This window comes from Emys orbicularis, chromosome 4 (assembly GCF_028017835.1).
Source record: "Emys orbicularis isolate rEmyOrb1 chromosome 4, rEmyOrb1.hap1, whole genome shotgun sequence".
Taxonomy (NCBI): domain Eukaryota; kingdom Metazoa; phylum Chordata; order Testudines; family Emydidae; genus Emys; species Emys orbicularis.
Genome location: NC_088686.1, coordinates 135658985 through 135674731, shown reverse-complemented (window position 1 = coordinate 135674731; position 15747 = coordinate 135658985). Strand labels below are relative to the sequence as shown.

The window sequence follows — 15747 nt, the reverse complement described above, 5'->3', positions numbered from 1 at the left end:
CGCCCCGGCAAGTTCCCGAGGTGGCCAGGGGGAGGAGGGGGTCGCCCCGGCAGGTTCCCGAGGTGGCCAGGGGGAGGAGGTCGCCCCGGCAGGTTCCCGCAGTGGCTGGGAGGAGGGGGTTGCCCCGGCAGGTTCCCGAGGTGGCCAGGGGGAGGAGGTCGCCCCGGCAGGTTCCCGCAGTGGCTGGGAGGAGGGGGTCGCCCCGGCAGGTTCCCGCAGTGGCCAGGGGGAAGAGGGGGTCGCCCCGGCAGGTTCCCACAGTGGCTGGGGGGACTAAGTTCAGAGAAGGAAGATGCTCAGGAGCCTGGCACTTGACCGGCCAGACCCAGGGGAAATGAGGAATATGGCCCAGGGAACAGCTCTGTGACTGGACAGGAAGGGAAAGGTGCCAAAGCGAGATGCGGCTGGGCACACGTCACGCGGTGGTGGGTGTGTTTCTGGCTGCTAACTCTTTCTCTCCGGAAAGCCCTAGAGCCTGAAATGAGCCCTCCCTAAAGCCTTCTCCCCTTTCCGTTCTGGGTGCCGGGCCACAGAAGGAGGAGAGGCCGCCATCCCCTATCATCGAAGTGGACAACCTGGAGGACTTTGTGCTGCGGCCGGCTCCTCAGGGGGTGACCATCAAGTGTCGGGTCACTCGAGACAAGAAGGGGATGGACCGGGGCCTCTATCCTACATATTACCTGCACCTGGACAACGAGAAAAAGGCAAGCAGTGAGGTCCCAGCCTATTAGACTGCGGAGTATCCCTCCCAGGGGAGCGGGGCAAGCCCCTCGCTCAGAGTGAGAGCTCAGTGGGGAACAGTTTTCCCACGAGAGTTTTTGCACAATTTTCCCCACCCTGAAATGAGGCGAAAAGTCCCCGTCTCAGAAAACACGGTGAGCCTATGATCATCTCAGCCAGCATCAATCGAAGTGTTCCTTTTTGAGAAGTTCGAAACGTTTAATTTCCACTTGGACCTTGTAACTTGGTTTTTAACCTGGTGTTAGTTGAATTGACAAAAGGGAAAGTCATTTTGAATCGTAAAGTGAACGGTTTTGTTCTGGACCTGTGGAATCGGCCGTCCTGGCAGCCTCAGCATGTTTCAAAAGTTCTTCGAATCAGGAGATTGGTTGAAACCGACCTTAGCTCGGGCAGGAAAAATGTTTTTTTGGAAAATTCCCGACCAGCTCTACTCAGGACACTTAAAGCCGGACAAAGCACTTGAAAATATACTATAGAGATGAACACTGGCCTAATGGGTCAGAAGCATCCCTAGCGTACGCCTGAGGCAGTCACTGCAGTTACACCAAGGCTGAGTTTGTCCCAATGAGTCTGTCCCATCTCTACCTCCTGATATTCCATGGTGGTTTCCCCTCTTTGCTCCAGACTGAGAGCAGTGTTACGAACCCATGCAGCTGTGCCTGCGTACTGATGGGAGAAGGGTGACTGTCAGCACTCCTATTCAATTCAGGCCCACTGTGTCTGCCCGAAGATGCACCTCTCCCAGGAGCTGATGCCCCATTTCCAATGGTGATGCTGTTTCAGTGGCGCAGTTTTCACGCTGCTCCTGGAGTAGGGCTGCAGCTTGCGATCTGAAATGCGTTCGTCCGCTGATTGATCTGTTCCCTTCCGTCCATATTCCCACAATCCCTCTTGGGAGATACCCCAGGCTCTTTACATCCAGTGCAATTCTGTCGCTCTACAGGTGCAGTTAGAAAGCCCTAGCCACAGGGGGTACGTCTACACTGCAAAGAAAAACCCATGGCTGGCCAGGTGACTTGGGCTCGGGCTGCGGGGCTGTTCTATTGCTGTGTAGACTTTGGGACCCTTCCACCTCGCAAATCCTGTGTAGACATATCCTGAGAGCCCAAGTCAATTGACCCAGGCTCTGAGACTCTGCACCATGGGTTTTTCTTTGCTGCGTAGATATACCCAATGTGTGAATACAAGGCCCGGCATAGAACCAAACTCCCCAGGCAGGGTCACCGCTTAGCCAGTGTCTTTGAGAGGGTCTCCTTTTGGGAGACCCATAAGATGTCATCACAATCACAGCCTGGTGACATTGGGCCGCCACCCTCTCCTCTTGTGGCATGGTGTTCTGCTGCAACGTGGGTCACGTAAATGTCACAAGACTGGCACTCACAAGCTTGTCCTATTGCACAAGCCAGAATGTCCGAGAGGCCTAGAGCCACTGTCCCCAGAGACTTTAAAAAGACCCCCCGAGGAAGGTAAGGATCCATGGAAATCTAAGTCTCAGACATGAGTCTAGCAGTTAGTCTGGAACATGGTGAGCTCCCTAGTCATTCCCATCTCTTGTGGCAGTGGGTCTAGGCCCAGCTCCTGTGAAAGCTGCCTCCTGCGCTCTGAGCTTCTCCTATGTGTTGACAGTTTCATTGTTCCAGGGAAGGCAACTGTCACAGGTGGTGGTGGTCATGGAGACAGAGACAGGCGATCTCTATGGTAGCCAAGGCCAGTCACCACGGGGACTTTGAATATCAGGACAGTGGCCTTGTACTGAGCTCTGTATTTACTAGGGAGGTAGTGCACCGCATGTTGTATTCCCAGCAGCCTGTTAGCAAGCAGCTTGAGTGTTTTGTGCCTGGTAGAGCTTCTTCAAGGTGTGCGGCTTCAGTCCTACGTACTGTGAGTTGCAACAATTGAGCATCCCCCGCTCAGCCCCTGTAATCCAGCCCCCTCCTTCCTGTCTCCGACAGGTATTCCTGCTGGCTGGTCGGAAGCGGAAAAAAAGCAAGACCTCGAACTACCTGATTTCCATCGATCCCACTGATTTGTCCCGAGGCGGAGAGAACTTCATTGGGAAGCTGAGGTACGAGGAAAGCTGTGGCACCGGGCAACACTGAGTCCTGGGCCACCTCCCATTTCCAGGAGTCCAGAGCAAATTCCCAGCAGGTGACAGTGCCAGGGAGTGAAGTGAGAATAGCTGCTATATTGCAGCTTCTGCCCTGTACATCTGGAATCATGCCAGCTTAGGTCTCCTGCTGCCTGGGCTATTTCCTGCATTCTGCTGTTCCTGCGGCTCTGAAGCCCGATCTGCTGGGATTTGTGTAAAATCGTGGTTTAGCAAACGCTGCCGCACAGTGAAGTGAATGTTGGGAGGGACGGGGTGCTTGCACATCTAGGTCACGGGTTCAGATCCCACCCTGGTCGGTAATGAGTGAAAGTGGTCACCAACCGAGGGTTGTTCGGTGGCCTGCATGCAGTGATTTGGTGGGTCCCAATCCTGTTCTCCGGGGACAGTTGTTCATATAATGAAAAGGGCCTTCGTACTTGACACGAATCAGCCCCCGGGCTGGCAGCCTCAGCGGCGCATCCAGGGACGGTCTGGGCCATTGGGACAGAACTCGTATCTCGGCCCTAGAGGGGTCTGTCCAGAGCAGGATGGGCCCATGGTGGGTGCAGTGTGAGAGCAGCCAGCCCTGTCCCACCCTGGTCTGTCCCTGCTGCAGAGATACAGGAAGGACTCCAGTCTCCAGGACTGTCCATCTGGCTCCTTTCACTGGCACTAAATTGATGTCTAAAAGCTATCAGGAAACAGTGGGCAAGAGGTGATCCTTCCACCCCTGCTCCCTCACTTCCCAGGCTCAGGTGCAGTTTCCTCGTGTACATACCCTCCTTCCTACATGGAGATGTGGACCACACTGCACCATTCAGATTTCTCCTCCCCACCCCATTCGGGCTGGTTGGCTTACTACCTACTGTGCAGGCCCCGCACTGATACTGCACGTAGGGTGGAAACTGGTCCTTCGATGGCTGACGTAGGGAGAACATGTCCCCCATGGACATGGGGAACGGGTCTTACACTGAATCCCTCAGATGGAGGAATGAGTCCCTCACAGTTCAGCCCCCAAAAGAAAACTGTTGGAGGGAGGGGACCCAAGATTGGTGCGTATGTTGTTTAGATTGCTGCTTCCCACTGCAGCCCAGCTGAGTCCTTCTGACTTTGTAGCTGGGGGTCACAGCTTTTCTGGCTGGAACTGGAGCCTCCTGTTACTAGATCTGGCTTCCGGACCGGCGCTGGGGGGGCAGGGAGGGGAGAACTGGCTCGTTCGGTTCTTTCGGAAGGAGAGAGAGGTCACCTCTTGACAGTGCTTTCAGTGGGGAGGGGTCCTGCACATCCCAGCAGCCTTCGCTGCGGGCCTGAGGCGTTCACTGTGGTCTGTTGGAGCAGGGAGTGGGAGGTAGCTGTGTGTATGGCAGTTCAGAGACGGGTTCCACCCTACGTGCACCCTACCCTGTCACATAAATGACAGGATGTTCGCTCAGAGCAGGTCAGTGGATATCGGAGGCTGGCTACCTCCGGCGTAGGCTAAGCACAGAGCTGCCCAGGGAGCCAAGACCTGTTCTACCTGCAGAGTTGCACCAGTTTACCTAAAGGTGTGATTGTAAACTGGTTTCGTTATACCAGCGCAACTCTGTGTGTGGACGCTCTTCGGTCAATGCAAACCTGTCTTCTTACATCGGGTTAGCGTGAGTGAGTAACTTTGCAGGTGCAAGTTACAGAGAGAACCAGTTTAAACCCATATAAGAGTGTGCACATGAGACTTTGCATCCCTTTTTAAACCCTTTTAAATTAATCCAGTGCAATTTCTATGCACAGACAAGCCCCTACTTATATGGGGGTGTAGCAGGACTAGTGCAGAGGCCATGGGAATCACCCACAAACTGGCCAGTGTCTGTGACATGCTATTCTCCCGCTGCAGACGGTTTTGTTTCTGCTCAGTTGTGTGTAGCAGGCACCTATCCAGAATCTTACCGACAATGCCCCTCAAAGCACAACAGCCCTGGTGTAAAGGAATCTGGGATGCATTTGCAGTTAGGAGACCTGCTCGGTTGCTGCGTTGGTGAAAAGGGTCATTGGGAAGCACGGTGGGATTGGGACCCCCAAGTCCCCTCCTTACTAGATCCAGCCCCACTTGGCTATCCAGGGAAATGCCAGCAATCTACACAAATGTGCTAGGCAAACTGATGGGCGCAATGGATCAGGGGAGCCGTGCGCAAGGGGCAGCTGGGTCTGGAGGAAGCTAGGGAGCACTTCCATGCCTTGGGGTCTCATGTGGCCATACAGAGCCTGGCCTGGTGCAGGTTGTTCCCTGTGCAGGATACAGCCCATGCCCCTCCCACCTCCCCATTAATCAGGTGCTTGTCAGTAAGTGACTGTCCTTGACAGACTCTGGTGGAGGAGAGCTGCTCCTGTCACTCCCTGCGGAGAGATTTGGGCTTTTGGGACCACTGCAAAGACCCCACGTCCCCTCCTGTTTCCTCCATTTGATTGTGCTGCTGTGGGGCATCTGCTGAGATACCCTGGTGCCCCGGAGACCCCTTTCATAGCAGCACAGAGGGTAACCTAAGGAAGGGCAAATAGAGGATCAGAAGAGGGGTGACGGTGCCACATACACCCCCTCCCCCAGGTCCTCAGCCTGATTTCTGTCTTTCGTTGTAGATCCAATTTAATGGGGACTAAGTTTACTGTGTTTGATAACGGTGTGAACCCCGACAGAGCAAATGCCGACTGGTCGAACGTGCGACAGGAGCTGTCAGCCGTCGTGTATGTAAGTAACAGATGTAGGCTCTTTCCACCCTCCCCCGGTAGAGAGCCGCGCTCGCTGGGCAGCATCCCACAGTGGCTGCCCATGGTCTCAGACTCCTGTGCCCATTGTGATCTGTGCCAGATCGGGAGAGTCCTGGATTCATTGCCAGTAAGCGCGGCTGTCCTGCATCCTGTCCTGGAGAGCGGAGGTCTGTTGATCCACCGGGCGGCGGCGGGGTGAGATTCTCCCAGCTGCGTGCACATCTGGATGGGAGGCGGGGCAGTGTGGAGCACTGCATATCCCGGTCACGATAGGGAGTCCCAGACGCACGCTGCTGGTACCAGTGGGTCAGGAAACAGCTGCTAAGTCTTGGAGTGGGATGTTTGTTCTCCCTGTTCAGCATGCGTGAGCCTCTGGTGACGTACTGGTGAGACCGCTGGGGTTTCTGTTTCAGGAGACAAACGTTTTAGGGTTCAAAGGACCCCGGAAGATGACCGTGATCATCCCTGGAATGAATTCGGACAATGAGCGGGTGCCAATCCGGCCCCGAAACGTAAGTCGGCGCACCAGCCAGCAATGGTGGGAGCAGGACCCCTTTTCCTCCGTGGCATAGCCCACTTCTTAGCAATCCCTAAGGGAGGTGATAGTTCCCCACCCAGGCACTCAGATGCCACGGGGACAGGCACAGTATAAGAACTAGAACAGAATGGCAGAAGCCTACAGCTTGGAGATGATTTAAAGGGGCATGGCCAGCTCCCCTTGATGTCAGGAGTATGGGGGTGTGCAAACATGGTACACAGCCTCATACGGACCCTGCACACCCCGGGAAATAGTCGCAGGGACTCCTAGGGGTAGAAAGACTCGCGCTGCCTCCTGAGCGTGTTTTCTCGCTGGTCCCAGGATAACGACGGGCTGCTTACAAGATGGCAGAACAAGAACATGGACAACCTCATCGAGCTGCACAACAAGGCCCCGGTATGGAATGACGAGACCCAGTCTTACGTCCTGAACTTCCATGGCAGAGTCACCCACGCCTCCGTCAAGAACTTCCAGATCGTGCACGGCAACGATCGTAAGTCCGTAGGGAGAGTCACCCCGCAAGGTTGATTTCCCCGGTCAGGGAGCAGCGTGCGAGACACAGGCGATTCCCGCCAAGGGGGTGGGGATTGTCAGTCTGGAGGAATCTCACGCCATCTCTCCGGCTTAGGTTTTGTGCTTGTGAGCTTCGTTCTGGTCATGGTGAGCAGTGTTATCCTGGGGGAGAGTCTCTGTGTCCATGGGATATGAATGGAAAGCTGATCTGGGCCTTGAATTGGCATCAGATGGGAACTGGGAGGATATGGTGTCCTCAGCAGCTTTTCATGCTGAGGTCAGGAGGTGGGCTGCTGCGGTCTGTCCCCAGAACACAGTCCTGGCGCCCTGCTCTGGGGCTCGCACGTTACTGACGTGGCAGCTACGGTGCTGGGCACGCACCTTACTGAGCACGGTCACTTCATTCGCCCTCTCTGCTCCCCCGGCGTAGGTAGCATCTGAGCCAAAGCGAGTTTCCGCTCCTGATGGTCACAGAGGGTCAGCGGAGTCTGCTCAGCTTCAGGCATCAGCCGGAGAGTCAGACATCCAGTGGTGGGGGCAGAATCTTTACCACGGGGGAGAAGGAACAGTCCCAGCAGGCTGAGTGGGGGGATTGGCAGCTGGAAAGGTCTTGTTCCCGCTCTGAAACTTGCAGTCCATTTGATCTGAGAGGAATCCTGGTGGGAGTTTCCGGACCATAATCTCACTTTAAATAAGGGGCTACGCTCTGCAAGGAACCTGCTCGGAGGGAGCATTAGGCCCATTGCGCGAGCAGAATGGTACCCCTTAGGAGCCTTGCTGCTCACAGCTCTGGGCCCGTGGCGGGCCAAATTCCTGCTCTGTGTGGATCGTGCTGGAGTGGAGCACCAGGGGGAGCCAGAGGGCCGGGCAGATTGTACTAGGGGACTGGGGCTACGTGGGTCTGGTGGACAGGGGAGCCCGGCCGAAGTTCTGCAGTTCCCCAGCCCGGCTCATGCTGCCTGAGCCTGGAACCTTCCCTGGGCGTGGTTCTAGCGGCAAGGAAACTGTTCTCCTCTGGGCCTTTAAACAAGGGCTCTGCCTTGCCATGCTCCCAGCTTAGCTTCTCGCTGCTGGTCGCTGGATGAATAACTAGGATAAGGCCCTAGGACGACGCTGTCCAGAATTCCCCAGCCAGGCCATCAGTGCCGCTGCTCACTCCTGGTGGGGCCCCCGCTGATGGGGAGAGCTCCCGGAGCAGGTCACTCCACCAGGGCCCCAACCTAGGCCAGCTGGGCCCAAGCCCGGAGCTGGGGGAGGCGGGACATGAGAGGCAGTGAGCACCCCCGCACCGAAACCCATTCGATAAGCTAAGTGTAGAGCCCGGAAAGGATCATGGACCAACTCTAACCCTGGTGTAAGCAAGCCCAGCTCCAACTGATGCCAATAGCTGAGCGCCTGCCTACACCAGCGTTACATGGGCCCCTTTTGTGGTTGGTTTTGAATCCATTGCATCTGAACTCCCCGTATCCCATGTACGATCATAGAGGGAGAAATTACAGGAATTATTTGGGGGCAGTTCTGTGGGCCTGTGCTCTGCTGGAGGTCAGGCTAGATCAGGGGTAGGCAACCTATGGCACTTGTGCCGAAGGCAGCACGTGAGCTGATTTTCAGTGGCACTCACCCTGCCTGGGTCCTAGCCACCGGTCCGGGGGGCTCTGCATTTTAATTTAATTTTAAATGAAGCTTCTTAAACATTTTAAAAACCTTATTTACTTTACATACAACAATAGTTTAGTTATATATTATAGACTTATAGAAAGAGACCTTCTAAAAACGTTAAAATGTATTACTGGCAGGCGAAACCTTAAATTAGAGTGAATAAATGAAGACTCGGCACACCACTTCTGAAAGGTTGCCGACCCCTGGCCTAGATGATCACCATGATCCCGTCTGGCCTTGGAATCTATGAAAATTCACCTCTGGGCAGAGTCCCAGCGCAACCACTTATGTCCCCCAATATGCACCACGTAAGTCCTCAAAAATCAGGCCTGTGGGGCTTAAAAGAGCTTAGGGCTAAATTTTCTAGCACTCAGCACCCACAAATGGGGCCCGGCACTTTGGGAGCTGAGCTCTTTGGGAAACCTGGCCCCGAGCGGGGGGTGGGGTGGGGTGGTGATGGCCCCTAGGTGTTCAGCAATCCACAGACCTTGTGCAGCCTCTGCTCGGGGGAGTGAGTCTCACCCAGAGGCCGAAACAATCCTGTGTTGGCTCCATTCCGAGGCTGATGCTGGAGACAGAATGACATTTTACTTGGTTGGCTTCATGAGTTGGCTGGATTTGGAAGGTCCCTGAGGATCAGTCAGAGGGTTCGAAGTTCAGACAGCTGACTGCTTGGGGGCTGTCGGGCTCCACCCACCCTGTACCCCAGACTCGCGGCAGAGACCACCTGCGAATATCTGAGCGAGGGCAGCTCAGCGGCTTTATGAAGCATGCAAAGCAGCGAGGGACTCTTCTGCCTGTCACCTGTCCAGTCCAATCAGGGGATGTTCGTGTCCAGAGTGTTGGATTACAGGACAGAAAGAACCTGTTGGGGGGCCCCCCGGTTATTTTTACAGATTTCCTGTCACCCTCGCTGGTGTAACAAAAGGAAGCCACGGGAGAGGCTGTGGGCTGGGGGAGTGCCACTGCTGTGCTGAGAATGGTCAGGTCAGGAATTCTAGCAAGGGATCAGTTTCCCCTTGGGAGAGGCAGTGTTTGGGGCTCCTGTGTTCTCTTACCCTATCGGCGCTGAGAGGGGAAGGGCTGGTTCTGCTGATTAAATGGCAACGCTTATTGTCAGGCAGGTGGCTGAGTTCTGCCCCCACCCTGCTCAGTCCCCTCCTGTCTGCTGGGTTTGACATTTGAGCGAGAGCCCCGCGGCCTTTCAGTCCACCATGGCACGGTGCTTCGCTCAGCCACAGCCTGGGAGCTGGCAGCAGGTGCAGGACCCACACATTCAAACTCGGAGACATGACGCATTGCTTCTTTGGAAGGTCACCTTCGATGTACGAACTGCAGAGGCTGGGTTCAAGCTGAGCCCCTGGGCATTCAGATCCCTAGGGGTACGACTTCAGCCACTGGGAGCTGAAAAACTGAGCTGGAAATGTCATCAGATGGACTTCCTCGTGGGATTTCTGACTGGGCTGCTGGGGGTAACAGCGCAGACAGGAATTCAGAAGTATAAAGGAGCACTTCGTCCAGTGCCTCCTCCTAGTCAAGGATCTCAAAGCTTTGACATGCATTAATGAATCAAGCCTCTCAACCCGTTTAGTTATCCCTGGGTTACCGATGGGGAAACTGATGCAGCTCACGAGGTTCAAAGTGACTGGGAGGGACCAGGACGCTGGAGATCTGAATTCTGTTCTGGGCTCTGCCACAGACTGCATAGCCTTGGGTAGTCTCCTAAGCCAGAGTTTTGGCTGCCTGGCTGGTTCGAGGGTGTGGGGCTTTGACCCTTGGCACTCAGATTAGCCCAGGAACCTGTTCGTGTGCGTGTTTGCGCTGATGGCCTCTTATCTCCTCTCTTTCAGCTGACTACATTGTGATGCAGTTCGGCCGCGTGGCAGACGACGCTTTCACCATGGACTATAACTACCCCATGTGTGCTGTGCAGGCTTTCGCCATTGCCCTGTCCAGCTTTGATGGGAAGCTGGCCTGTGAATAACATGCCTGGGAGCCCTACGTCCCTGAGTTGTACTGAGCCTAGGCCAGTCGGAGGGGCAACGTTGCCAGTTGGAATGGCTGAGCTGGGGAGGGGTTTGCCTACAATACGGGGATCTGTGCTGACACTCGAGAACCCGTGAATCACTCTGCGGATGTGAATAACAGCTGGACTGGTGTTACTAATGTTACCTGTCCACATCTGGAGAGTGGAGCTGAATGAGACCAAGTGGAGTCGTTAAATGCAAATACGTATCCACTGATTAGGGTGTAGCAGGTCAGATATCACACAGTCACCGTTCCGTCTTCCTCAGCTTCCACCCTGATGGAAGAGATGGCCCCAAGCACTGCAGAGACGCTCTTTTAAGCTATAGTGGGTTGGATTGTTACTGTAGAATACCAGAGTACTCTTTGTACTCTTGTCTCCATTGAGTCTCTGGGTGGTTCAGAACTGGCCACTGATCCCAGACCACAAAGCAGAATTGCTCCCTCTATATATTTAGCAGATGAGCCCGACGGTTGCTCTGACATCATCCTTTCAGGAAGTTCCTCAGAATCCCTGAAATACTTTGTTTTTTAGATTCTGTTTTATATATTGTAGCATTAGGTTTAAATGACACAGGTGGGGGAGCAGGTTGTTTTAATTTGTTTTCTTTGTACTGATAATTGTCAATAAATGAAGAACTGTGGGACAAGTCTCTGTTCATTAAAAAAATGAAACTGAACTTCGTGCTGGACCAGAGTGCTTTCTATATCCCCAGAATAGGTACAGCAAGGGAATGGAAGGGTAAGTATCCCTCACATGCACTGTCCAGCCAACGTGATTCCTCCCTCTCCAGGCAGAAGATATATTGGATTCTTGGAGAGCAATACTCTGACCTCTAGCTATGCAGCAGACATGGCTGGTTCATGGAGAGCACCGGTCTGGGATGTACTTGTGAAGGTGCTTCTAACCAGCACGGGGCACAAGCTTCGTCAAGAGCTTACACTGGGGTACAATTTTTGAGAAGTCGTCTGCTTCAGAGATAAAATGTGCTATTTATTATGTATTTTGACGTGCTGAATTCAAATATGACAATTAAAACAACTGGCTACTGTTTCTAAGATTTTAAATTTTTACATTTTATGTCTATGTATATTGTGTAGATAGTAGAGTTTTAATCATAAATTGTAAACCTAGGTCTTTTCAGGTGTTTATGGTTGCTTTACATGATAATATTTCACCTGTCCTGTTTATGTAACACTTTAAAAATCAGCAAAAGGGTTATATAAATAAAATTTATTATGAAACAAAAGGCAAAAAACTATTATGTACATAGTTTAGTCCTATTCAGTGTCTACTCGGCGCTTCTTGGCTTGTCTCTTGTATTCATTAAATGGAGCATCTGTTGTCACTGTCCAGCAATAGTCTGCAAGCATTGATGGGCTCCATTTGCCCTGATAGCGTTTCTCCATTGTTGCAACGTCCTGGTGAAATCGCTCGCCGTGCTCGTCGCTCACTGCTCCGCAGTTCGGTGGAAAAAAATCTAGATGAGAGTGCAAAAAATGTATCTTTAGTGACATGTTGCAACCAAGGCTTTTGTATGCCTTGAGGAGGTTTTCCACCAACAACCTGTAGTTGTCTGCCTTGTTGTTTCCGAGAAAATTTATTGCCACTAACTGGAAGGCTTTCCATGCCGTCTTTTCCTTGCCACGCAGTGCATGGTCAAATGCATCATCTCGAAGAAGTTCACGAATCTGAGGACCAACAAAGACACCTTCCTTTATCTTAGCTTCACTTAACCTTGGAAATTTTCCACGGAGGTACTTGAAAGCTGCTTGTGTTTTGTCAATGGCCTTGACAAAGTTCTTCATCAGACCCAGCTTGATGTGTAAGGGTGGTAACAAAATCTTCCTTGATTCAACAAGTGGTGGATGCTGAACACTTCCTCCCAGGCTCCAATGACTGTTGGAGTGGCCAATCTTTCTTGATGTAGTGGGAATCTCTTGCACGACGATCCCTTTCGCAGAGAAAACAGCAGTACTTTGTGTATCCAGTCTGCAGACCAAGCAAGAGAGCAACAACCTTCAAATCGCCACAAAGCTGCCACTGATGTTGGTCATAGTTTATGCACCTCAAAAGTTCTTTCATGTTGTCATAGGTTTCCTTCATATGGACTGCATGACCAACGGGAATTGATGGCAAAACATTGCCATTATGCAGTAAAACAGCTTTAAGACTCGTCTTCGATGAATCAATGAACAGTCTCCACTCATCTGGATCGTGAACGATGTTGAGGGCTGCCATCACACCATTGATGTTGTTGCAGGCTACAAGATCACCTTCCATGAAGAAGAATGGGACAAGATCCTTTTGACGATCACGGAACATGGAAACCCTAACATCACCTGCCAGGAGATTCCACTGCTGTAGTCTGGAGCCCAACAGCTCTGCCTTACTCTTGGGTAGTTCCAAATCCCTGACAAGGTCATTCAGTTCACCTTGTGTTATGAGGTGTGGTTCAGAGGAGGAGGATGGGAGAAAATGTGGGTCCTGTGACATTGATGGTTCAGGACCAGAAGTTTCATCCTCTTCCTCTTCCTCGTCTGACTCAAGTGAGAATGATTCTGGTGCATCAGGAACCGGCAGTCCTTCTCCGTGGGGTACTGGGCGTATAGCTGATGGAATGTTTGGATAATGCACAGTCCACTTTTTCTTCTTTGACACACCTTTCCCAACTGGGGGCACCATGCAGAAGTAACAATTGCTGGTATGATCTGTTGGCTCTCTCCAAATCATTGGCACTGCAAAAGGCATAGATTTCCTTTTCCTGTTCAACCACTGGCGAAGATTTGTTGCACAAGTGTTGCAGCATATGTGTGGGGCCAACCTCTTGTCCTGATCTCCAATTTTGCAGCCAAAATAAAGGTGATAGGCTTTATTAACCATAATGGTTATACTGTGCTTTTGTGATGCAAAAGTCACTTCACCACAAACATAGCAGAAGTTATCTGCACTGTTCACACAAGTACGAGGTATCTCTGCTCACTTTGGCTAAACAGAAATGTGTCCCTTTGCAAAATCAAACACTGACAAATAAGAGAGCACGACACTGTATGATTTCTAGAGCTGATATAGGGCAATTTGTTCAGCAGAGTGATGTAAGCTTCGTTATGATTGCATCATCCATGACTTCTAGAAATAACATGATGCAATTCATATCATGTATGACGCGATACCAGCTTCAGATTGCATCATTCATTGTTTTGCCTAAAAAGCAAGTACTGTCCAAACCCAGTCATAGATTTATTCATAGATCCAATCAAAGATGTATTTTAGTCATTTCTGGTTTAAATTGAGATCCCTTCCCTTTATAACTGACTTATCCTCCGCCATTCCCAAGTCAAGGGTCGTATATACTGACCCAATAGCATATCTTGAAAACTAGAGCCAATCAACAATTTTAAGCATCATTTTCGTTCTCAATGACCCAGAATTAGTAAAGTTTGACTACATTTATTTCAGAAGCATTTTGGCTGTAGAGCAGTGTTATCTGGATTTTGTAGGAGCAGAGATGGACCTAATTCCAAACCTATGCATTACCATCTCCCCCGTGCACCCATTGGGAAGTGGACCCTTGTGACTATCTGCAGGCCCTGAACCTGGGCCCACATCCACAACACCAGCACCACCTGACGGGTCTACTAGTGACTGGAGTATTGGGATAAAGCCTTATGCTCCACTAAAGTTACCACCCGCAGGGACCTGATTGGAGAAGCTCCGGAGTCCCTGATTTGGCCAAGTACACTATTTAAGCTAGAAAGAGACACAGTAAGTTGTCTGTACAACAAGGTGGATCCTGGTTTGTTGCTACCACAGACCCTGCCATCTGCTACCTGACTTCCAGTCCCCAATCCCTGCCCTGTTCCTGGCTCCTGCCCTCAGCCTCATCCACTCCCTGAATCCTGTCACCCTGGTTCCCAACGGCCCCAGCTCTGACCCTATGCTCCAACTCCTTGGATTCCGCTGGCCCTCGGCTGTGACCTCGACATTGGCTCTGACCACTGGGTGTGGCTGCCCAAGCCCCTCTGACACCCCTCCTGCCTTGCTTCTGACACCCAGGGCCTGATTCTCCATTGCCCTTTGTCTTGCGTAGTCATTTATAGCAGCGCAAACGGGATATAAAACGCTGCCATTGTGACTGGGTGGCGTTGGGCACTCGCTGTGCCACATAAAATGCTGGGCAATGGAGTCTCTGTCCATGCTTTGAGGTCGTTAACCTTTCCTTACGCTCCAAGGAGTCAGCCCTTGAGGAACTCCAAATCCCCTCTGCATGGTGTATGTAATCTCCCTCCTCCCCTCCCTACAGGCCTTTCTGAATGAGAATGGCCCTAGAGCCACTTGCTTTGAGTATCCAAATCTTGCCAATGGGTGAAAATATTGAAGCAACCAGATGAGGCCATAGTAATGTAAAATCACCCGCATCAAGTGTGTGGAAGGTAAACACAGCCGGGCTGCTCCACAAAGGAAAGATTCAGAGCCAGCCCGCTCCTAATGGGAGGGGAATCTTTTAAAAGACAGCCTGTGCCTTGAGTTATCTTTATTAGATGAATAGGAATTGCAAACACTCCCACCCCTCTCTAGCCTCCCTGCCTAGCAGGCAGTGCAGCCTGCAGCCACACAGCCGCTGGCCGGGATCCGGTTCCACCGGACAAGTTGAGCATGATTAGGTTGGGTCCTTACTCGGAGGAGAGACCTCAAGGGGAAAATGCAAGGTGCTACAAGGAAGTGCTGGCAGTGACTCAGAAGGCGTGGAGCTCTTCCTTCTGAGTCAGTACTTATGTATTGATTAGGGCCGTGGCCTTGTCTCTCTGAAAAGTCCTCCCACCCCAGCCTTCTGACCACTCATTTCAGCTCTCCAGGGTGTTTTCTGGAAGAGCAGGCACATTTGAAATTTGGCCAAGACACCAGGGCTAATTTGGGTAACTAGCTTTTGCCTACTGAACAGTCTCCTTTCTGCTTCAATTGGCTGCCATGCTATTTTTCACTTCCTGTCCTAAACTGCTGCCCAGTGCTGTGGGGCATCAGACGACTGTTGTCTGTCAGTGAATCAGGCAGGTAGGTGTAGCAGGAGGGCTGGAGGGTGCTCTGTAAATTGACGCGGTAAAGAAGTCACTATTAACTGTTAAGCCTTCACCCTTTCCACTCCTTTAACGGTCATTGTTCTGGGGGGCGGGTCTCTATCCCTCCTTCTCTTTCACAAACTCCCTTGGTGGAATGACAACTCGACTGCAGTCCCATGGCCAGGCTCCCAAGCAAATCCATGAATAAGCCGGTGGTGATGAACGCTGGGGGGAAAAAAGAAACCAGAGCTGCAGCACCAAAACCAGCAGGGATCCATCGGTCATGGCCTCTGATCTCCCACAGAAAAGCCAGAGAGGCAGCGACCCAGTGCTAATTATAGAATCTTAGAAATGTAGGGCTGGAAGGTACCTCAAGAAGTCATCC

At 52.1% G+C, this 15747-nt stretch overlaps 1 protein-coding gene across 1 annotated transcript in view; it reads left to right on the top strand.

Annotated features, from left to right (window-relative positions):
• TULP1 (TUB like protein 1) overlaps positions 1–10263 on the top strand; it is a 43680-nt gene extending 33417 nt beyond the window's left edge. Inside the window, exons 10-15 of the mRNA XM_065403408.1 lie at positions 534–704; positions 2694–2806; positions 5441–5549; positions 5983–6081; positions 6429–6600; positions 10130–10263. Coding sequence (XP_065259480.1) covers positions 534–704; positions 2694–2806; positions 5441–5549; positions 5983–6081; positions 6429–6600; positions 10130–10263 — 798 coding nt within the window. The remainder of the gene's footprint in view (positions 1–533; positions 705–2693; positions 2807–5440; positions 5550–5982; positions 6082–6428; positions 6601–10129) is intronic.
• Positions 10264–15747: the final 5484 nt, after the last annotated feature.